Source organism: Phyllobates terribilis, unplaced genomic scaffold (assembly GCF_046119375.1).
Source record: "Phyllobates terribilis strain yellow unplaced genomic scaffold, ASM4611937v1 Scaffold_12__6_contigs__length_324123572, whole genome shotgun sequence".
Lineage (NCBI taxonomy): Eukaryota > Metazoa > Chordata > Amphibia > Anura > Dendrobatidae > Phyllobates > Phyllobates terribilis.
This window is the reverse complement of record NW_027362772.1, coordinates 114,036,532-114,060,309: the sequence shown is the minus strand read 5'-3', so window position 1 is coordinate 114,060,309 and position 23,778 is coordinate 114,036,532. Positions and strand designations below refer to the sequence as shown.

Genomic DNA, 23,778 nt, shown 5'->3' with positions numbered 1-23,778 from the left:
AACGCATGTACAATCCACATGTGTTTTTTCTGCAAGGGAGATGCAGAAATGCTCAGGAAAAAATCCTGAGCATTTCTGCATCATGGGCACATAGCCTGAGGGTGCATACTTGCTGTGCAAGATGTGTGCATGTTGTATATATGGATCACAGATACTGGATCTAAGTGAACAGATGGCAACATGGAGATCCATAGACAATATGGAAAGGAGTTTACTGCTCACCGAGTAGTTGCTCGCTGTTGTAGATGTGTGGGAGGATCGTAGCATGGAGCTTAAAAACATTGAGGCAGCTAGCTGGTTGACAATTGGAATGTGGGGTAGAGGGAAGAGTGTCAGGGAGGCTAGTCCTGATCTAGCACACCCCAAAAATTTTGCTAAATTGTGAAATGAGGGGGGGTGTCACTACAAGAGTAACACTGCTGCAGCAAGACACGTCATCTGAAAGCCAGGGGAGTGTCTGCTCCAGTAAGGAGGGGAATATGAGTGCAGGGCAGGCCAGACACGGGCTGGTATTGGTGGACTCCTTTGTTATGGGAACAGATGGGAAAATCTGTCGCAAAGACCAGTATCGCCTAACTGTTGTTGTTTGTGGTCTTCCTGGCGCTCGAGTTCGGCACATCGCTCATCGGGTTCACAAAATCTGTGGGCGGGGCTGGGGAAAACCCAGCCGCCATGGTGCACATTGACACCAGTGACAAAGTTAGAGGTAGGTGGAAGGTCATTAAAGCAGTGATCTTGAAGGTAGTATTTTTTTAAATACTGCCTGTACCACTTGCCATGCCATGGAGGCAGCAGATTAGAGAGGCGAATAAGTGGCTCAGGAATTTCTGTAAGAAGGAGAGTTTGGGGTTTCTGGAGAACTGGGCAGACTCCTTTGTGGGCTGAGGCTCTACACTGGGGATGGGCTGCACCTAAATGGGGAGGGTGCAGCTGTGATGGGGGAAAAATGGCTAGAAGGTTGGAGAAGTATTTAAACTGAGGACTGAGGAGGGGGGGGGGTTACTGTACTGAAGGGTAAGATTGTGTAAATAGCGATCAGGGAGTAAGTAATGAAATTGTGGGTGACATGGGGAGAGGAGTTACGACAATCAATACACTAAGCAGGAATAGAGGAACAGAGAAATACATAAACGGCATGCATATTAATGTCAGAGGCCTTGCCAACAAGATGGAGGAATTAGCATTAATATTGGAATAAAATTATGATATGGTGGGAATAACGGCGACATGGCTGGACGAGAGCTATGACAGGGCTGTTAAACTACATCACATTATTAATATATGTGAAGCTATTTGTGTATATGTGGAGGGTGGGGGAAAATGTAGTGTCCCTGTGGGTGGAGATAAAGGGATGGAGGAAGAGTAATAAAATACTGATAGTGGTTTGATATAAGTTTCCAAATATAATGGAAGTGGCAGAAAATATCCTTACAAAGCAAATAAATGAGGCAGCAAACTAGGAAGGAGTAATTATTATGGGGGACTTCAACTACCCTGATATAAATTGGGGAGCAGAAACCTGCAGGTCCTGTAAAAAAAGGTTTTAGACAATGAAAGACACTTCACTGGTTCAACAAGAGGGGAACTGCTAGACCGAATATTAAAAAAATATCAATTACACAAGGTGGGGTTCACTTGGGTAATTGCGATCACAAAACAAATATGTTTTCATGTATCATTTAATAAAATGTATACTAAAGGGGCTATAAGGACACTAAACTTCAGGAAGGTGAATTTCCAATTGCTGAGAGATGATCTTGGTGCCATAAACTGTACAATGTCCTGAGAATTAAAAGTACACAAAGCAACTGGGACACTTTTAGAAGCATCTTGAATAGGACCTGTGCACAACATACACCCTATGGGGACAATTAAGTTAGAAATAGGAGGACACCAATATGGCAAAATAGAGCAGTAAGAGGGACGTCCCCAGAGGGGCTTTTGATTAGCCAGGGACGGTGAAACGTCACCTGTACGTCCTGCGGACTTATTATTTGTTCATTCATTCACAGGACACTTTTATAAGCATGAAACAAGCTAGAAATAGGAGGAAACAACTATGGCTATAGAGCGGTAAGGAGCGCAATAAATGACAAAAAGAACGCGATTTCAGAATTACAGAAAAGGGTAGTGACAAGGCATTAAATAATTATAGAAAGAAAGAAATAGTGTAAAAAGCAAATCAAGGCAACAAAGGTTGAGATAGAAAGACTCATTGCCAAAGATAGTAAAAATAATCCAAAAATATTCTTCAACTACATTAACAGTAAGAAACTCAAAAATGATAGTGTTGGCCCCCTCAAAATTAGTCGGGGTGAAATGGTGGAAGAGGATGAGGGAAAGGCCAATCTGCTAAACGCAATTTTCGCATCAGTATTTATACAAGAAAATCCCATGAAAGACAACAGTGATAGACAGCAAACTATTTCTAATATACACAGATTCCATAACAATAGGGTCTGCACTACTGGACTGGCGTATAGCAAATGTGGTGCCAATATTCAAAAAGGGGACAAAATCTGAGCCTGGAAATTATAGGCTGCTAAGTTTAACCTCTAATGTGGGTAAAATCCTTGAGGATTTCCTAAAAGATTCTATCTTGGAGTATCTCAATAAAAATAACATTATAACCCAGTATCGTCATGCTTTTATGAGGGAACGGTCCTGTCAAACTAATCTGATCAGTTTCTATGAGGAAGTAAGCTCCAGACTGGACCAGGGCAACTTAAATGATGTTGTCTATATTTACTCTTCAAAGGCATTTGTTACGGTGTCACACAAAAGGTGTGGTACATAAAAAGAGAATAATGGAACTAGGGGAACATATCTGTAACTGGGTATACAACTGGCTCAGTGGAAGGAAACAAAGGGTGGTTATCAATGGAACACACTGCAATTGGGTCACAGTTAACAGTGGCATATCATAGGTGTCAGTATTGGGCCCTTTTTTAACATATTTATTAATAACATTGTAGGGGGCATACAGAGTAGAACTTCAATATTTGCAGAAGATGCTAAAGTCTGCAGGGTGATCAATACAGAGGAGGATAATTTAATGTTACAGAGGGATTTAAAGAATATAAGCTGGAGGCTTGAGCTGAGAAATGGCAACTGAAGTTTAATGGAGATAAATGTAAGGTAATGTATTAAGGTAGAGGAAATAAAATGTATAATTATGTACTAAACTGTAAATCAATAGGCAAAACAGTCAATGAAACACTAGGGTGTGTAAGTGGATGGCAAACTGAACAGCTGCAATCCTGTGCTGTAATGTCTGTATAATCTCTTTCTCTTCCTCCACTGCCCAGGAGATGTGGTATGATCAGAATGTGCTCATGCATGGTAAGACACAGCCACTACATAGTACATAGCAGGGGCTCATATATAAGATTATGTCAGCAAAGGAACATTTTTTTAGCACATCGAATTGTGGAATTTATTTTTAGTCCAAGATCTATTAATTAAAATGTACTTTGTTAGAGGGAAAACCCCTTTAATATTGCTGTATACAGTTTAATTTTCTTTTTGCCAAGAAGCCCAGTGTATAGCTATGCTTCACAAGAGGACTAAAATTGCAGCCACGGGGACCTTTCAGGCCATTGGCTACTCTAGTGACCCAAAAGTTCCCCACAATTGCCAATTATTAACAGCATCATGTAAATGGTTAATAGTAGCTTTGGCATCTGCCAGGTTATGAAGTGGCCTCGGCTCCTGAAAGCACTCCACATAACCTCAAGTGATCAGTGATGAAAATGTCAGTCATAGGTCATTGGGGGAGGGGTAGTTGCACAGAATGTTTAACAGTTTACAATAAATCATATTATATATGGGTAAAGTGTCTGAGAATTAGGATGTATAGGGGATAATATGCATTCAGAATATTTCAAACAATTCTTGAAATTACAATAACCAGTTACATTAACGTACCTCGGCATCCTCTCTGCATAACTTTCTTGCTTCGTCCAGTTCAATTCGAGTCCTTAATATTAAAAAAATAAACACCCACTTATCAATCACATTTTATTGGCAAGCAAATCTCCTTCAAGAGATATTTTGACTTAGAAATAAACCCAAAATATTTGTAATTCATTAAGAGGAGATAATTAAGTAATGGACCTTCAATTTATTGTCAATGAATATTCATCACCATTTTAGGAATTTGATATTTATTAATTTATGATCGATCCTTTGATTGGTGATTTTACTTGTTAGTGTCTCTATGGCACTGCATGAGGGCTGGCAATGCAAATAGGAGGCACACTGTGGCTGGTGGCCAACAGACAAAAAAGGCTACAAATGCAAATACACATACCTCTCCATTCATTCTTCACCAGGATTGTCTATGCTGGTGGTCTCACCTGAAGGGTCAGGAGACCCTTATTCTTAATACAGGTGTTTGTACCAGAAGAGGGACTAGAAAATGTCCAGGATGAGATACACCTTCAAAAGGAGGTTATCTGGTAAACATTGAGAAAAAGAGCAGGACAGCCAAGGAATAAAAATAGAGGAATCTTCTTTATTGCATATCAAAAATGGATATGCTGGAAACGCATCACTCTTTCATGGCCATCATGTAAACCTTTTACATTGGAAAGGTTTTTTTATCCATTTTCATTTTGCAATAAAGAAGATTTTATTCCTTAGATATGCCCATCCTTTTCTTTATATTTGTTAAGTGGATGGTCGGCAAGAGCTCTGGCACCCATACACACTAATTTAGGAAACACTATATGGACAATGGATGTGGGGAGTCTTCATATTAAATCCTCTGTTTGACCATCTGCTAAATAGAATATTGATGAGATCTACCCGCTGGGTACCCTGCTTACTGGCAGAATGTGGCAATTTTATTCCAGTTAGAATGGAGTAGTAATGCAAATGCTCAGATGACTGTCTATTAATTCTCAATGTGGCTGAAGAAAAAAGCCCAGCTATGCGCTTAGCAGTCCAAGAGTGAATGAACGAAGAGGCGGTGGGGTATGCACACTGCTGCACCATTTTAATGGGGATAAAAAGCCCTCATTCTGCTGATTGATGAGGGTTCCAGAACTTGGACCCTCTGATGATTTAGAAGTTATCGCCGATCCTCTGGGTAAGTGATAAATTCTATTCACTGGACAACTCCTTTAAGGAAACAGCTAGATTAATGTCCCAAAAAGGGATTAGGCAAATTAAAAAAAGATTTTTAACATGGATGCCATAAAAGTTGCAGATCCTCTGGTGTGCTAATTGGCAAGGTGTCGGGAGGTCAGATTCCACCAGTAAAAAAATGAGAGGCTTTAAGTGTTAACATTTCAAAATAACTTAAAACTTTTCAGTGGTGAGCCAAGATTGTTAAAGGTTGGTAATTATGTATACTATGTACAAATGTATTAAGGGTCAATATGGTGATCTATGGGGACCTGTAAATGATCCATTATGTCTAGACTCAAGCATAGGTGTCAAACTTACGGTGCGTCATGTCATTCAATGCGGCATGTGAGGTCAGGAAACAGTTCAACAATGCTCTTACTGTTAGAACTCTCCTGTTCGGTTTTTTCTATCTTGCTGGTCACATGACCTTGTTTGCCTATTTAATCCTGCTCCGCCCTCCTGGCCTTGCTGGACTTCATTGTAATTTCTACTCTTAACTAAGCACCAGGCTAACTTACCTTTCTCAGTCAGTTTAGCTTGGTCTTCGGACCTTTATGTTCTATGTTGTGTGTTTGTCTTTTACGGCTACAATTTCTGCTAGGAGGTGCCCAACTTTATCCCAGTCCCTAGTTCTTGTAGGGATCCCTCCCTTGCATCTATAGGTCTTCGTACAGACTAGCCGAGGACTTTAGCGGGTCTGATCGCAGGATCAGGTTCCCCGTTATATCGTAGGGATCTAGCTTAGTTCTATTGTAGGGACAGATCTCCTTTCTTTCCTTAGTGCTTGTAGCAGATCATAACACTTACCAGCTCTCTGTACAGGGAAAGTGGGAAAGTGGAGAGCCAGTCGGAGAAGTGTTGAAATGTACGCCAGAGCTCAAAATCTAAAATGGCAGCCGCCCCCTGTGCAGGCGCCAGCACCTTTACCAAGTACTGGCTGCATTTTACATTGACAAAACCAGTGCTTAACTAGGGGGCGGAAATGGCACAGGGAGTTGATGCAATCTTTCAATCTGAGCAGATGCAGAAAGTGGTAAAAAAAGGAAGTGGGAGGCAGAACAAGGAGAAAGTGCCATCTTTGTTAGAGTGAACAGTGCATGCCGTGATCGCAGTCAGCCAGCACAAACTGTGAGCCCCCGTGAACGCAGTCAGCCAGCATAAGAGTGTGAACGTAGTCAGTCAGCACTTTTGTGTGGTTCCACCTTTGAATCAGAGCAGACGCAGCCGGTACTTAGCATAGGGAGCAGTCCATCTTGGATTCTGAGGTCTGGCACAGCTCTCTTCGCCCCGCTACCCGGGGAGGGCTCTCTTTGCCTTGCCACCCGGGGACGGCTCTCTTCACCCCGCTACCCAGGGACGGCTAGTCCATGCATTGCAGTACAAGCTCGTACAGTGTTGCATGGACATCTGCATTTAAAATTTCAATTGACCTTTTGAAGGCAACCATAATGTTGATGTTGCCTTCTGTGAAAATGAATGTGACACCCCAGAGGAAAGAATTTTTCCTTACTGAAGAAGCAGTGAGGCTATGGAACGTTCTTCCCCAATAAATTAATATAAAAAGAGTCTGGGTTACTTTATCAGACTAAACAACTATATAGAGCAACTGTGTGTAGGAATGGTGGGATGATGAGTTTACCCAGGCTTTTGTGTTCCTATTTTTGGAGTGGGAATGAATTTCGCTCTCTCTCTCTCAACACTGCATAAAAATAGATTAAAACAACGAGAAAGTGGAATCTATGTACCTATGTAAGGCATCTGCAAAGAAAAAAAAAAGTGTATGCATTATGTCAGATTACCAGGGGCTATAAAGTGGAATTAAAATAGTACAGTCAGTTCATGAATATATGTCCAAAGACAAGAATTAAGAGAGGATTAAAGATTCAAAAACACTTGACATCATAGGTAAGCAAAATACTTGTTGTTAAGCTGCATGAATGCTTGAGTCATTCTTGGCAAAATAATATTTAATAATACTCTTTAGAATACTTTGACAGATCATGCGGTATCTTCTCACATTACAAAATCTTTACTTCCTGGAGATTTCCTAGCCCCCCAGTGTTGTTATTCATAAAAGTACAAACTTACATCTGCAGATCCTGATCAGTTTCTCTTAACTTGAACTCACAACGAGACAGGTTTTGCATTACAGTTTCAATCTCGCTTTTAAGAGACTCTCGCTCTGCCGTAAGCTCCTCCACTCTTGCAATGAGACTCTTTCTAGCCATATCAACTTCATTCCTGCCAAGAAATAACAGTTAATATTAGAAAACCTCAGAATACTCCTAAAGGAAATCCATCAGTAGGATCAAGCCGTTTAATGGGCATGTAGGTTATAGGAAGCTGAATAATATGATACCTTAAGATCTGTGATCCGATGTCTTATTCTAGAGAAATCCACATTTTTTTAAAATATGTAAATGAGATGTTAAGATCTCTGGGCCGGACATAGATCTTCCTGAGTGTCTGCCTCCAGGGCTTATTTTATTTTAAATAAGGGGCATTGCCAGTGTGAGACATGTAATGACTGACAGTTTGCTCTCCTGATCTTCATGTCTCACACTGATAACAGCTACATTAATTTAAAATAAGCTCTGGAGACAAATTCTCAGGGAGATCTAATTCAGACAATATATCATTTACATATTATTAAAAATGCGTATTTCTCTGGAATAATACATTGGATCACAGATTTCAATGTATCATAAAATTCAGCTTCCAATGACCTTTGTGCCCATAGAGAAGGCTTAGGAGGGTTGAGCCTAATGACAGATTCCCTTTAACTGTAACAAATAGAAAACACTTATGTGACTTGGGGCCTAAAACTATTGGTTTATCAACACTAAAAAACGAAGACGGCTTTCCAAATGCCACATATACCTATATAGATCGTGTATATATATATATATATATATATATATATATATATTATATATACACACACACACACACACACACACACACATGTAGATAAATATACACACATATAGATATGTATCTATCAATATCCATTTATAGAGAGAGAGAGAGAGAGAGAGAGAGAGAGAGAGAGAGAGAGAGAGAGTAGCTGCCATGATGTGTCCCATACATAGACAGAGGAAACACTGCTCTGCTGTCTTTATGTAGCGGCAGCATTACACATCAGCAAAGAACTACGCAGTTAGGGAAGCCAGGATTCAAACAGGAATATCAACTTGACAGAAGCTGCAGTACTATTTGCCTACAGCGTCACCAAATACGTTTCTGAAGGTGCTATTGACATAAAATTCTCACCAGATGTCGGTAACAACCCATCCAAACCATAGATGTCCATAAATTACGGTATGTGTAATAATGAGAAAAGACACAGGGTAAGAAAGTATTGCACACCTGAAGAAAAAGGTGCAAGAAGCCATGGAAAGTCATGACACCAGCTAAAATCTATCAATAATTAAGAAGCAATCCTGCCACTTAGTGAAAAATATCAGCTGGTTCAACTGATGGCCTATAAAAAGGTGTCTCATTACCAAAGTGCCACACAAGATACATCTCATGGTGGGGAAAACCAGTGAGCTGAATCAAGATCTTTGCAACCTTATTGTTGCAAAAAAAAACTGATGGCATTGGTTACAGAAAAAAATATAAACTACTGAAGGCTCCAGTGAGCACTGTTGGGACCAAAATCCTGAAGTGGAAATCACATTATTTCACCATAAACCAGCTGCGACCAGTTGTTCCCCACAAGACTTCAGAAAGTGAAAATAAGAAGAGCTGTCCAAGAGCCAAGGACCTGTGGAGAGCTACAGAAAAACCTAGAATCTCTGGGTACAATTGTTTCAGAGAAAACAATAAGCAATGCACTCAACCTCCATGGCCTGTATGCAAGCTCACCACGCAAGACTCCATTGCTAAACAAAAAGGGTGTTCAAGCACGTTTAAAGTTTGTGCAACAACATTTAGAATATAGTCCGGTCAGATGAGACCATAATTGAACTCTTTGGATTCTACAATACACATCATGTTTTCAAGTGAAAAGGTGCTGCATATCATCCCAAAAACACCATACCAACAGTGAAGTTTGGAGGTGGGAACATCATCTTTTGAAGCTGTTTTTCAGGATAAGGCATTGGCAAACTTCATTTGATTAAAGTAAGGCTGAATGGACAAATGTACCAAGACATTCTTGATAAAAAAAAATCAGCTTCCATCCAACAGGATGCTGAAAATGAAACTAGGGCAGAAATTTCAGCAAGACAATGATCCCAAACACGCAGCCAAGGAAACTTTTAATTGGTATCAGAGAAAGAAAATAAAGCTGCTAGAATTACCAAGCCAATCACGTGACCTGAATCCAATAGCAAATTTATGGAAGGAACTAAAGCTCAGAGTTCATAGAAGGAGCCCACGGGATCTCCAGTATTTGAAGAGTGTTTGTGTAGAAGAATGAGCCAAAATAACAACTGAGCAATGCAAGTGACTATATTCTTCATACAAGAGGAGCCTTGAAGCAGTCATCGCCAACAAAGGCTTGTGTACGAAGTACAGTAGTGACCAAAAGTTTTGCTTTTTTTAAAAGTGTGATTACTTCTGTCTGGTTGTTATGATGCCATTTTCCTGGTGATTTTAGTAATTGGAAGCAAATGGTTGTCAGCTATAAGGATGGAAATTGTTTTGACATGGTTTTATCCCTTTATGTTTGTTTTCAACATTTGCTGGGCCAAATGTTGTGCATATTTTGCCATGGGTAGTCGAATTTTGTCAAAAAAGTGTGTATTTTTAGGTTAAAACATGGCAAAGACAAAGCTAAATTTATCACCAGATGTCAGGAAGCTTATTATTCTGAGAGTGAAGTCAGGCAAAAGCCAAAAAGAAGTAGCTATGGAAGTTCAACTGTTCTCAGAGTCAAGTGTCACATATATTAAAGAAAAAGGTTATGGAACAGCTGACAAACCTAAAAGCGGAAGACCATGGAAAACCTCCTCCAAAGTTGATCACATTATTAAGAAACTGTCAGAATCTGATGTCTATAAAAGTTATGTCCAGATTTTACACAAAATGAACGAGGAATATGGAGTCAAAAGTAAGTCGCTAATCTGTGGTGCGACGGCTAAGATAAATAGGGTTGAATTCACAAGTTCCAGTCAAGAATCCTTTTATCTCTGAAAAGAATCAGAAGGTCCGACTTGAGTTTGCCAAAGAACACAGCTAATGGAAAGAGACAGATTGGTCTAAGGTGCTGTGGTTGGATGAATCCAAGTTCAATCTGTTTGGTAGTGATGGCAAGAACAAGATGTACTGCCCAATTGGAAAACGGAATGATGTAAGGTACCAAACACCTACAGTGAAACATGGTGGTGGCAATGTCATGGTTCGGGGCTGCTTTTCTGCATCAGCCATTGGCCCTCTGCATAGAATTGATGTAAATATGAATGTTACCATGTAAAAGGATATACTGGAGAATGTAATACAGCTACATGGTAAAACCAAAGTAGGCAGGGGATGGAAAATTCATCCAATTTAGTAAAAAATTGTTCGTCTGTTGCAATGGCCAAGCCAATCACCCGATTTAAACCCTGTAGAGCACCTTTGGGATGAGTTAGGGTGATTAGTTGGGGCCCGTACCCATAGCAATAAAGATGAATTGTTTGCAGATTTGCAAATGGAATGGAGCAAGATCCCTGAAGAGTACTTGAATACCCTAATGGCTTCAATGCCTCGTCGATGTGGTGAAGTAATTAAAGCAAGAGGTTATGCTACAAAATATGTTTGGCATTGTAAACAATGAATTACTCTCTATGTTGTGATCAATAAATAGAATATGCAAAACTTTTGGCAGCCAGTTTTCTCTAAAAAAATGACCATACCTATATTCAAGAGTATTTTGGTTAAAATTAAGGTCTTGCATGATGACAACTTCATGCACTTTCAATTCATCACCAGAGAAATGGCATCACAACAACCAGACAGAAGTAATCACACTTTTAAAAAAAAATGCAAAACCTTTGATCGCTACTGTATTAATTACATTTCAGTACGCGTGTTCAATACTTTTTCGCCTGTCTCATTTTTCATTATTATACAACTTAATTTATTGACATCTATGGTTTGATTTCTTTGCCTGTGTGGATTGGATGGGTTGCTAAGAGCACCTTTAGAAATATATTTACTTTTTTTTTTTATAGAGTGGATGAGGAGTTTAGTCAGCAGGAGGAAGGGGAGGTGGCTCATAAGTGGTGAAAGATGCAGATTTCTCTGATAAAGATATATTACACAGCTGCTTAAATTCACTTGCAATTTTGTTTTATGCAAAATTTGATGAAAGGAAAGCAAACATTTAAAAAGCATTTGGTCTACTGCTTGTCAACCCTTTCTTAAAAGGACTGTCAGCAGGATTGTACTCCCAAACTATTTATATGTGCATGTAGCTCTTCCAGTGACATGTATAACATTGTTCTATCTCGTGAGGTCAGCGGCTGCTAATCATTTTGCAGTCTTTTAGTTTTGCTTCAGAAAGAAAGGGACATGACAGACATTGCAGGAACGGCACCAGTCCAGGAGGTAAATCTATCAGCAGGATTTCCTACCACAAACTATTGTATTTATGTGCGCATGTAGCTCTTTCAAAAATCAGTTCAGTAATACCCTTTACATGACCAGTCTTTTTTCCAATCCTGAAAAATCAGCATTTGAATTAGGCTACGGTCACACTATCAGTATCTGGTAAATAATTCACATCAATATTTGTAACCAAAAATGCAGAAGTGGTGGACGTGTTTCTATTACACCTTTCCTCTGATTGTAAGCCAAAACCAGGAGATGAACAAATACTGATGTAAAATACTGATAGTGTGACCGTAGCCTTAGTATGGAAATGAAGCCTCTGTCACTCCAGCTCTATTCCCTCACCAGCTCTGCCTCATCCTGCTTGACTGGCAGCCTCTATACGTGACTCCGAGCAAAGAAGCCATCAGCCAAGCAGCATTAAAAACAAGCCCTCAAACAACATCACAAAAAGGACAATCAGCGCTGTCCTTAAAGAGGTGAACATTTTTCAGAATACACTGGGATTATGTAAGCATGAGGTAGAATTATAAAACAAAATAATGTGCAATGTGTTCTGCTTTTTACTGAAGAAAAAATACAGTATTTTTTTTCAGACTATAAGATGCAACGTACTATAAGGCGCAACCCTAAGCTTAGACCTCAGAAAAGGAAAAATATATTTACTTCACATTTTATTGCCCAAGGTTTGAAGAGGAAGGTAATGCATCTATTCTTAGCATTTCTTAATAGCAAGTGTTTTATACACATATAGTTCTACAGCATGCACATTATGTACACTGTGCCACAAACACACACATATCACATATACCATATATATTTATTATACACATATACATACATACACACACACACACACACATGTGACTAATCACATGACCTTAAACATTCAGTTAATCAGGACCTGCAGCATCTGTGACGCATTAGGACTGGGCTACAATGTAATTTTTTGTAGCACTACTGATTCATTTAAACTATTTAGCTACAGCTGCAGCCCACAGCAGTATATTGAGATGTATGCAATTAGGCAAACTGCAGCTACCACTTAATAGTTAAAATCAATCAGTAACACCAAAAAAAGTCACAGAGTAGCCCCAGCCTTAGAGATGTGCAGGTCCTGTCCTGACCTGCACCAACCGGATAAATCAGTATCAGACAGGAGGAGAGAAAGCAGTTTCTCAGTAATCGGGAAGGAAATACTATCAGCCTTCTCCTCAAATCAGAAGAAACTGCCTCCAGACTATAAGACGAACACACTTTTTAGAAGGATTTTTTGTTTGCTGAAAAAGTGCATCTTTTTGGTCCAAAAATAAAGATAAGGCTATGTGCCCACGATGCAGAAATGCTCAGGATTTTTCCTGAGCGTTTCTGCATCTCCCTGGCAGAAAAAAACGCATACGGATTGTACATGTGGATTGTACATGCGTTTTTCCTGCCAGGGACAAGCAGATGTGAAGCGTTTCTCACATTTCCGCATGCGGGTTGTCAAGCGCTTTCCAAGGGATTTTAGCATCACTTGGAAAGTGCTTGTGACAACTTGGTCACACTATATAAATCCATGCAACCGGCATGGGTTTATATAGTGTGACCCGAGAGAATGGTTAAAAATAAAAAAATAAACCTATACTTACCCTCCGATGGCCCACGCTGTCTTGCTGCGCTCCTGTGCTGGCTGCCAGCAGATCGCGGTACGCTGTACTGAAGGACCTGCCCGTCACATGACTGTGACGTCACCACAGGTCCTTCAGTCCTGCGCGATCTGTTGGCAGCCAGCACAGGGAAGGAGTCTGGGGGCCGTCGGAAGGTGAATATAATCTTTATTTTTATTTTATTCTTTTTTTTTTTTTTTTACAGCTTTTAATGGTACCTGGGTGTGGAGGAGAGTCTCCTGTCCTCAACACCCGGGTACGATCCGCACATTAGAACGCGCCAATTACGCAAGTACAGATGCAGCCTTGAGGAATTGTAGCGTTCTAATGCAAGTGAATGGCGGCGAAAACGCAGCACTTCCGCAAAATAATTGGTAGTGCTGCGTTTTTTTCCGCAATGATAATCCGCAGTGGAAATTACCGCAGCCGGATTATCATTGGGGAACATGGCAGGACTTCTACCATGCGTTTTTTAAGCATTTCTGCAGCTGCGGAAACGCTTAAAAAACGCATCATGGGCACACAGCCTCATACATGAAAAATGGAAATACTGGCACTACAAATTACAAATTTTTTAAGCTTACTGTGCATCTCTCAGCTGCGCATTCTCAACCATCAAAGCATCTACAGGATTACCACCTTGATAAAAAAAAAGAAAAATATAAAGATTATAATGTGTATAGCATAAAACTGCTAGACATATGCACATACATATATATAGGTGACTATATAGCTAATCACAAAAAACACAAAGAATGGGAAAAAAATGTTTATGGACCATTAGCACAGTGTAGAATGTAGAATGTATAGTTGAGTAGGCATTAAACATGAAGTTAAACTCCTTGAAAAACTGATTTTTAGTACATCAAGGGGTATTCCAGGGAGATAAAACATTTTTGTACTGTCCCTGCCCTCGTACATTATAAAGTTGAGATGCCCAGTGCACTTTAATTGCACAGGTCTGTGACTAAAAAGCCGTTTGATTATTTTCATATAATTTCCATGTATTTTGGTGTTTTGATAATGAAAAAAATATTTAAAAAAAAATCCTAAACGTCAGGACTTGCCACAAACCTATAGGTTCTTTTGCAAACTCTGGTGTGAATCATTGGCAGGCGGTTGATTTTCTTTCCCCATTAACATCAATGGGAACTGCGTGATTGGCTGGTGGCAGTCAGGTGGTTAGTGACATAATGAAAGGTCCTTATGCTTTCAAGAAACTTGCATTGGAATTTCATTCATCAACCGTGTTTCCCCAAATTAGCGTTATGGCTTTGCGGAAGAGTATTAATTCGCCTGACCGTTTCGGTTTCATTTGTGATGAATATACAGTGTGAAATCAACAGCTGAATATTACAGACTTAGTGAAAAAAGTATACTTCGCATACTTTGGACTAAAATTTGGAGATCAAGATAAAGTTTGGGCGCCTCAAAGTGTGTTAACGCTGTGTTGAGGACCTCCGAAATTGGTTCAAGGGTAAGAGAAAAGCTTTCCCTTATGGGATTCCTATGGTATGGCGAGAGCAAAAGAACCATAGTGACGACTGTTACTTTTGTTCATGCGATGTGAAAGGGTATAATTCCAAATGGAAGCATTCCATTTCATACCCCAATCTTCACTCATCAATTTATCCCATCCCCTATGGCATAGATATACCAGTACCCAAGGCCCCTGCTACATTGGAAGAGATACCTAGCTCCGATGAAGGTGGAATCATACCTTTATCAGATGAAGAATCAAGTTCTGACTTTGAAGATGATACAAGACCAATTTTTTTTACCAGGAGGAGATAAAGGATTTAGTAAGTGACTTGAATCTTCCCAAAGATGCCGCTGAGTTACTCGGATCAAGGCTCAAAAGCAGGAATTTATTGTTACCAGGAGTGTCTTTTACATGGTTCAGACATTGTGAAAAGGAGTTCGTTCCTTAGTTTGCCCAGGAAGACAAGTTGGTTTATTGCATTGATGTCGAAGGTTTGATGGGTCAATTCAAAATCTAATATGATTCAGCGCAATGGTGTCTTTTTATAGATTCTTAAAAAAGAAATCTCAAAGCAGAATAACTCCACAAAGGCGGTTTTTATGCTTCTATCCTTGTAGGTCATTCCGTACACTTGAAGGAAACCTACGAGAACTTGGAATTGGTTCTTCGCAAAACTTACTGTAAATATAAAGACCACGGTTGGCAAGTGCGTGGGGCTTTGAAGGTCTTGTGCATGCTGCTTGGGCAACAAGCTGGGTACACCAAATACCCTTGTTTTCTGTGTCTGTGGGACAGTCGAGACCGTCAAAATCACTCAACCAAGAAGAGTTGGCAGCCGAGTGAGCTCACAGTTGGTGAAAAAAAAACGTCCTCTGGGAAACTTTGGTGCCTCCCAATAAAGTTCTTCTACCATCTCTCCACATAAAATTGGGCTTGATGAAGCAATTCGTAAAATCACTTGCAAGAGATGGGGAATGCTTCAAATACTTGGTCACCAAGTTTCCAAGCCTCTTGGAGGCAAAATTGAAGGAAAGTGTGTTAGTCGGACCAGATATTAGAAGGCTTATAGCTGATAAAGAGTTTGTCAATACCATGACGGATCCTCAAAAAGAAGGGTGGATTGCATTTTAAGGGAACCTGCAACGTACTAGCTACCCTCTACACTGCCCCCATAGCATTGTAAGTGATGCAATGTGCATCACTAACAAGCTTTTTCCATTAAAATTGGTGCAGCTATAATGATTTTATAATCTTTAATATACTTAGATCCTACATGGCTCATTCAGTCATAGGGGTGTGCTTGTCATATTCAGTCATGGGCAGCGCAGCATTCACTCACTGCTGGCATCACCCATGTATTTAAATACTGCTCCTGGAAAGCGTTGATATTGTGGGGCGCATGCGCACTTGTACATGTCCGGCCCCCCGCTATGACGCGCCGTGTTCCCTGCGCAAGCGCAGTGAAGCTGGTAATCACACAGCCTCACTGCGCAAGTGCAGGGAATAGAGCGTCATAGCGCATGTGCAGTGAAGCTGTGTAGTTCGCAGCTTCACTGCGCATGCGCTATGACGCTCTATTACCGGCGCTTGTGAGGTGAGACTGTGTGATTAACAGCTTCACTGCGCACGCGAAGGGAACATAGCGTGTCATAGCGAATGCGCTGTGAAGCTGGTACTCACACAGCCTCACTGTGCAGGCAGCCGGACATCTACAAGTGCGCGTGCTCCTCAAAATATCAGCGCTTTCCGGGAGCAGTATTTAAATACATGGGGGATGTCAGCAGTGAGTGAATGCTGCCGCTGCCCATGACTGAATATGACAAGCACACCCCTATGACTGAATGAGCAGGTAGGATCTAAGTATATTAAAGATTATAAAATCATTATAGCTGCAACAATTTTAATGGAAAAAGCTGGTTAGTGATGCACATTCCATCACTAACAATGCTATGGGGGCAGTGTAGAGAGTAGCTAGGACGTGACAGGCTCCCTTTAAAGAGGTCGTAGAGAAATTTTTAGGCAATAAACAAGATCCTGACTACAAAAAGATTGTTGGACGAATGCTGAAAGCATTTCAAGCTTTAGGTTGCCTGATGAGTTTGAAAGTGCATTTCCTCCATTCCCACCTTGACTACTTTCCTGAAAATTTGGGAGCTGTGAGTAAAGAGCAAGGTGAAAGATTCCAACTGGACATTAAAGAGATGGAAAGAAGATACCAGGGAAAATGGAGCATTACAAGATGGCAGAGTACTGTTGAATGCTTCAGCGAGACATTCCAGATGCTACTCACAAGCGTAAATGTACCAAGAGGAGCCTCGCAGGGAAAAACAATTTGTTTTAGTGAGCTCATTCCAGTTCAAAAATGATTTTCATGAAACAATTGTAATAAAAAAATGTAATTTTATAAGTCTATTTTCATTTATTTTGCGGTATTGCCCTATTTTACATAGTCACCTAAATTGTCAGGAAACGTGATGTCCTATGACAAAGCAGAGGTAATTTTCGGATTCAGCACACCAAAAAACATAAAGGTAAGGTGGAATAACCAAAACGGCTCTAGAAATTTTATTTTTTGCAGACCTGTGTTATCTCTTTAAAACACTTGTAATTCTGTGTGACAGGAGCTGCTCCTTACTGCTCCCCCCTCCGGTTTGGGACATTACAGCAGTGTGCAGCTTCATGCAGTTATCAGCCAGCCTGCTGATAATAGCTGTTTCTCTGTAAAGAACAAGGGGTGTGGCCACATCACCCTCTTCTCAGGCTGGCTGTTACTCACAAGGGATAGATGCACACCAGTGTGTGATGCATTGTCCTGGACTGGAGAGCAGTGAGGAGCAGCTCCTGTCATACTGAATTACAAGTGTTATAAAGATAATTAAAGTGCACTGGGCATCTCATCTTTAGTGTATGAGGGCAGGGACAGCACAAAAAAACAATTTTCTCTCCAGAGTACCCCTTTCACTCCTCCAGTAAAATCTCCCATTCAGAACAAATGCATGCTTCTTTACAAAGTGATCATGCATACAGATGCAGGGATTATGAGGCATTGTTTTCCAAACTATATAGCCAGCTTTATTACTTGTCTGTTTTGCACTTCTGAACAATGCAAACATTTGTTTTGATGCTGGGTGTAGTAATATAACTTTGGGATGTTTTTCTTATACAATTCATTCTAAAGCTATATTCAAATGCAGCATTTTTGCTACATTTTTTTCTGCAGCCAAAACCTGCTCTCTTAGCAGTTTTCTTCACCAAAACACTGCAAAAACATTTGTTGTATTTTTTGAAGCATTTTCTCTTAACTTTTTATAGTAGGGGTTCCCAACCTGTGGCTCGCGAGCCCATGATGTGTGGCTCGCAGCTGCCTGCCAGCTTGGTGCATTAGTATCAGGACTACCAAACAATTATGAAGAGCAGGTCTCCAGATGGTGAATTTTATGAGTAGCCATACACAGAAGAGCAGATCTGAAAGGGAATATTCTGGCCTTAGGGGTTCAGAGATAATTTAAGTATGGTAAGTTGGATAACGGATGATGCAAACTGTCAGTGGAGATGCTTGAAGCTGGATGCAACAGTGTGGTGAGAGTGATTGATGCAAGAATACTGATTGGAGATATTGTTGGAATCTCTGGATCTTCGTATACTGCCTTGGTGTGATTTCTATGGAAAAGCTTTGGCTGTCATTATACCAGTAATGAGGGCTCTGCGATGCTACTGTAAGGGGACGGGAGCTGGATGTAGCTCGTGATTCGCACTTAGACCTAAATATGGCTCGCGACTCCTCTCTCAAAGCGGAATGTGGCTCTCAATGTCAGAAAGGTTGGGTACCTCTGTTCTGTGGGTAAAAAAACACTGCAAAAATACAACAGTTCTCAAATTCACTCAGGAAGAAAAAAAAAAAAGAGTGCATAAGATTTCTGAAATCTCAGAGCTTTTGCTAGTACTGTAAAAAGCACTTGAGTTTCACAGAACAATTTTTTTATTATACAACATTCATTACAAAATCTTAAGTTTTATTCAAATTACTTGATGCAAAAATGAATATACCTCACATACAAAGCTACTACATCTAGTATTTTGTATGACCTCCATGATTTGTAAAGACAGCACCAAGTCTTCTAAGCATGGAATGAACAAGTTCCCGACATACTGCAACATCGATCTTTTTCCATTCTTCCAGGTTTAGATCAGGAGACACTTGGCCACTGAATTCATTTTCACCCTATTCTTCTGCAGAAATGCTACTGTGGTCTTACATGTATATTTTGTGTCATTGTCACATTGCAAAAGTGCACATCTACCAAGGGCATGGAGTGATGGCAGCATCTTTTATTTCCATATAGAGCAGTACGTCTGTGAATTCATGATTCCCCCCAACACCAGGAGCACTAATGCAACCCCACATAAGGACACTGCCACCACCAGGTTTCACTTTAGGCACCATGCATTTTTCTTTTTCTCTTCACCTTTGAAATGCCATACAGTTTTAATTTCATCAGTTGCAAAAACATTTATCTTGGTCTTATCACTCCAGACTGGGGTGGACATATCATTGGTGCAATCTGTGCAGCTGCACAGGGATCCAGGATTTAAGGGGGCCACATTCAGCTCCAAAGCAGATGCAATTTTGCATTTATAGAAGCTCTTGGACTGCAAAGGGCCGATATATTGTTCTTGCACAGGGGCCCTTTCTGTCCATGTTCGACAGTTACTCCAGAGTATAGAGTCCCAGCAGTCTTCATCATTTTCAGCATAGGCCCTGGCAAATTGAAGGCTTTTTGGTGCATGAGCTTTAGGGGAGGCTTCCTGGGTGGACACCCATGTATGGAATTCCTTTGCAGTGTACGCCGTATTGTGTAAAGAAATGCAAACTAAGAGGGCATCACTATTACAAGGGGTTGTCCACTACTAGCACAATCCTTTCTTGATCTAAATGTTTGACCCCAATAAAATAAAGCTTATACTCCCCTACTGTGCCGACGACATTTCAACGGTGTCAGCACTCGCGTTCCTGTGGCTCTTGTACGGTTGAGACACATGAGCCAGGAACCCAATCAGCTCTGGCGTCACTGTCCCAGCCTTCGCACAGTTAAGTAATTAATAGTGATGAGCGAGCGTGTTCTGTTAAACCTTTCGACAAGCATACTCAGGTGCTCGACCAGTATTTGCAGCGTGCTTGAATGTTACGTTTGAGTCACTCTGTGTGCATGATATGCGACTCTTTGACAGCTTTAATAAATGTGAGGAATGCCTAACAAACAGACATTCCTCATGTGTATTAAAGCTGTCAAACAGTTGCAAATCATGCACACGAGTGACTCAAACATAACATTCGAGCACACCGAAGATGCTGTCATGGGTGTGTCGGAGGTTACTGACAGTAGTCCTGCAGTTGGTTGCAGGAGATCTCTACGTTTGGCATTACAGACATCTTATTAGAGGTTAGCTGTCTCAAAGACCCAGCGACTACCTCCCTCTGGCTAATTAGCTCCCTGGCCTAAGTGTATAAATCCCTGGTGTGTCTGAGAGGGAGGTGCCGGCGATATTCATTACTACTTGGGAGGCTTTAGCAAGAGCAGTACTCTCTGGAGCTTGAGGCTGTGGGCGCATTTGTCTGGAGTCGTTTAAAGCTAAGCTACTCCCCCTGTTTGTCTACCCTTGTTTTCTATAGAGTTTAGCAGAGATCAACTAATGCTCATCTCCTCCCTTCCCTAGCCTTAGCCATACGCCAGGGAAAGTAAGGGCGAGGCACGCGTGGTGCGATTGGTGAAGAGCCAATATAGGGACGGCAGTTGAGAAAGGGTGACACTAGACCAGACTAGGAGGTCTTCACTTCCCCCTTTCCCTAGTGTCTGTGCTCCCTTTCCCTCTGTGTTGCACTAAGTCTTTCCCATACCCTGCGTGAAAGATGCTCGGAAAACACCCGAACATGCTCGTAAATCTCAAGTAACAAGCATGCTCGCTCATCACTAGTAATTAACAGCAAGTGAGAGCTGCGGCTGCCACTCACTTCCTGTTAATAACTTAACCATACAAAGGCTGGGACAGTGACACCAGCGCTGATTGGGCGCCTGGCTCATTTGTCACAACAACCGCATGAGAGCCCCGGGAACACGAATGCAGACACCGTTGGAACGGCGCCGGCAAGGGAAGGGAGTATAATCTTTTTTATTTTAACTGAGCCAAACAGTTAGATCAAGAAGGGCTTGTCCTAGAAGTGGACAACCCCTTTAAGGAGAGCAACCTAATGTATACTTCGTGATTAACATAAGGTACTTCTGCACAACCAGAACAGGTAATGGCCGGCATCATTGTAAGAAGGTCATCCCTTTGTCTAAAAACTGGTGAAGTAAGGACTGAGGCCAAGGCAGGTAAGATATGCAAACAGAAGAGTGTAGATCATATTACAGGCCTACGGACATCCCATCCTCTTCATCATCATTTAAAAAAATGCTGAGCTTTTTCAACAAAAGTCTAATAATTTAGAGAATTGTCTACATCGAATTAAAACTACAAATGCAAGCCTGCAATGCAACCCCCTTTTGTGAGGAACAGAACTTTAACTCTAGTGCCACTTACTGGAAGTAGCAATTCTAAAAGTCAACAGCACCCCTTTAACAAGCCTTACCATATAACAAAGGATAAAAGCCAAACCAGAATCTCAATTTGCAGACAGTGTTTCGGGGTGTTGCCCCTTGTCAGTGCAAAGCATGAGATCTTATTTGGCTAGGTAGAATCCCCTTTTGTATAATCAAGGATGTAAAATTTGTTCCTGATGCTGTATTCTCCTCTGTTTTAACTGTTAAAAGGAAGCACAAAGTCCCAGCTGTAACATTCAAGGGGCAATGGTGCACCTTGTAAAGGCTTCCAATAGTGGGCAACCCATTACCTTCTGAACCAATTAAAAGCTCTCCCTCCTCTATATTGTCTAAAGTTAATAATGACATTAAACGTTTAATTTTTTCTTCGCACTATTTTTCACTGAATTCACAAACACAGCTCAGTAGTATAATGTATGTCTGAAGTGACACTGTGTATATTAATTCTGCTCAATCTTTATAGCATATGGTTTGGATGATGTACGTTGGGAGGCACTTCTTGTGGGGGATAATGTTTATATAATAGTAAGACTAAAACAACGTAGTGTCAACACTATATATTGAAATATCTAAATTGGAACACTTACATAAACTCAGGCTACATCCACACTGGATGAATTGATGGCTAAAATAAGTGAAGTTTATTTTAACAGACAGATTCATTAATTATTGAGAAACCATCTTATCTTAATCATCTCAATAAAAATCCAATACATATTTACAGTTGTGGCCAAGTTATTTGGGACTGACACATTTGGATTTTCACAAATTTTGCTGCTTAATTTTTCAAGGAGAAATTTTAATTAACTTTAGATGAAGTGGTGATGAGCGAGTATGCTCGCCACTGCTCGGTACTCGCCCGAGCATCTCAGTACTCGAGATGCTCGGAGCTCGCCGAGCACTTGCCCGATGCTCGGGCGAGAGCTCGAGTCCCCGTCCTGCATGTCTGGCGCTATTTAGAGCATCAATCATGGAGGGATTGTCTGCCACTCACTGTATTGCCACAGCCATGGTGGTTGTGGCATCACAGTGATTGCCCAAATCGATGCGAACAGTGCTCACAGTGAAACATGAAAAGCCGGCAATTCAGCAGCGGCATACACCGGTACCCGACAATTTAGAACCGAAAGAATAGAGTATCACACATAGATTATATAGATAGAAACATGTCAGTCAAATATATAAGAAGTACAGTGATAGTGTTGCTTACTGTACTTGTCATTTAGTGTTAAAATAAAGGATTTATTAAAAAAAAATAATAGTGTTTTCATGCACCCGTCTCTTTACAAAAGCCGGCCGGCAATTCAGCATCGGTACCCGACATTTTAGAACAGAAAGAATAGAGAATCACACATAGATTAGATAGATAGAAACTTGTCAGTCACATATATATGAAGTACAGTGATAGTGTTGATTACTGTACTTGTCATTTAGTGTTAAAATAAAGGATTTAATAAAAATAAAATTGGCGTGGGGTTCCCCGTAATTTTAGTCTCTAGCGGGGGTTAAGCAGACGGCTGGGGCAAATGTTTGAAGCCTGGGAAGGGGGTAATACCCACGGAGCTTCCCAGGCCACTAAATATCAGCCCTGAGCTGAATAATTTAAAAAAAAAATACGTTGAATGAAAAAAACAGAAATGTAGAAATTTTTGCAAATTTATTAAAAAAGAAAAGCTGAAATATCACATGGGCATAAGTATTCAGACCCTTTGCTCAGACACTCATATTTAAGTCACATGCTGCCTATTTCCTTGTGATCCTTCTTGAGATGGATCTACTCCTTCATTGGAGTCCAGCTGTGTTTAATTAAACTGATAGGACTAGATTTGGAAAGGCACACACCTGGCTATACAAGACCTCATAGCTCACAGTGCATGACAGACCAAATGAGAATCATGAGCTCAAAATGAACTCCCCAAGGAGCTCAGAGACAGAATTGTGGCAAGGCACAGATCTGACCAAGGTTACAAAAGAATTTCTACATTACTCAAGGTTCCTAAGAGCACAATGGCCTCCATAATCCATAAATGGAAGAAGTTTAGGACCACTAGAAATCTTCCTAGACCTGGCTGTCCAGCCAAACTAAGTAATCGTGGGAGAAGAGCCTTCGTGAGAGAGTTAAAGAAGAACCCCAAGATCACTGTGGCTGAGTGCCAGAGATGCAGTAGGGAGATGGGAGAAAGTTCCACAAAGTCAACTATCACTGCAGCCCTCCACCAGTCAGGCCTTAATGGCAGAGTGGCCCGACGGAAGCCTCTCCTCAGTGCAAGACATGAAAGCCAGCATAGAGTTTGCTCAAAAACTCATGAAGGACTCCCAGACTATGAGAAATAAGATTCTCTGGTCTGATGAGATGAAGATATAACTTTTTGGT

General features: G+C 40.8%; 1 protein-coding gene across 4 annotated transcripts in view; it reads right to left on the bottom strand.

Moving 5' to 3' along the window:
• Positions 1-23,778, bottom strand: part of LOC141172247 (C-Jun-amino-terminal kinase-interacting protein 3-like) — a 394,188-nt gene that overhangs the window by 150,007 nt on the left and 220,403 nt on the right. For all 4 annotated transcript variants that reach the window (XM_073656238.1, XM_073656235.1, XM_073656236.1 and 1 more), the window contains exons 9-11: positions 13,907-13,961; positions 7,222-7,374; positions 3,928-3,979 (exon numbers count right to left, since the gene is read on the bottom strand). In XM_073656238.1, the coding sequence (XP_073512339.1) occupies positions 3,928-3,979; positions 7,222-7,374; positions 13,907-13,961 (260 nt within the window). The remainder of the gene's footprint in view (positions 1-3,927; positions 3,980-7,221; positions 7,375-13,906; positions 13,962-23,778) is intronic.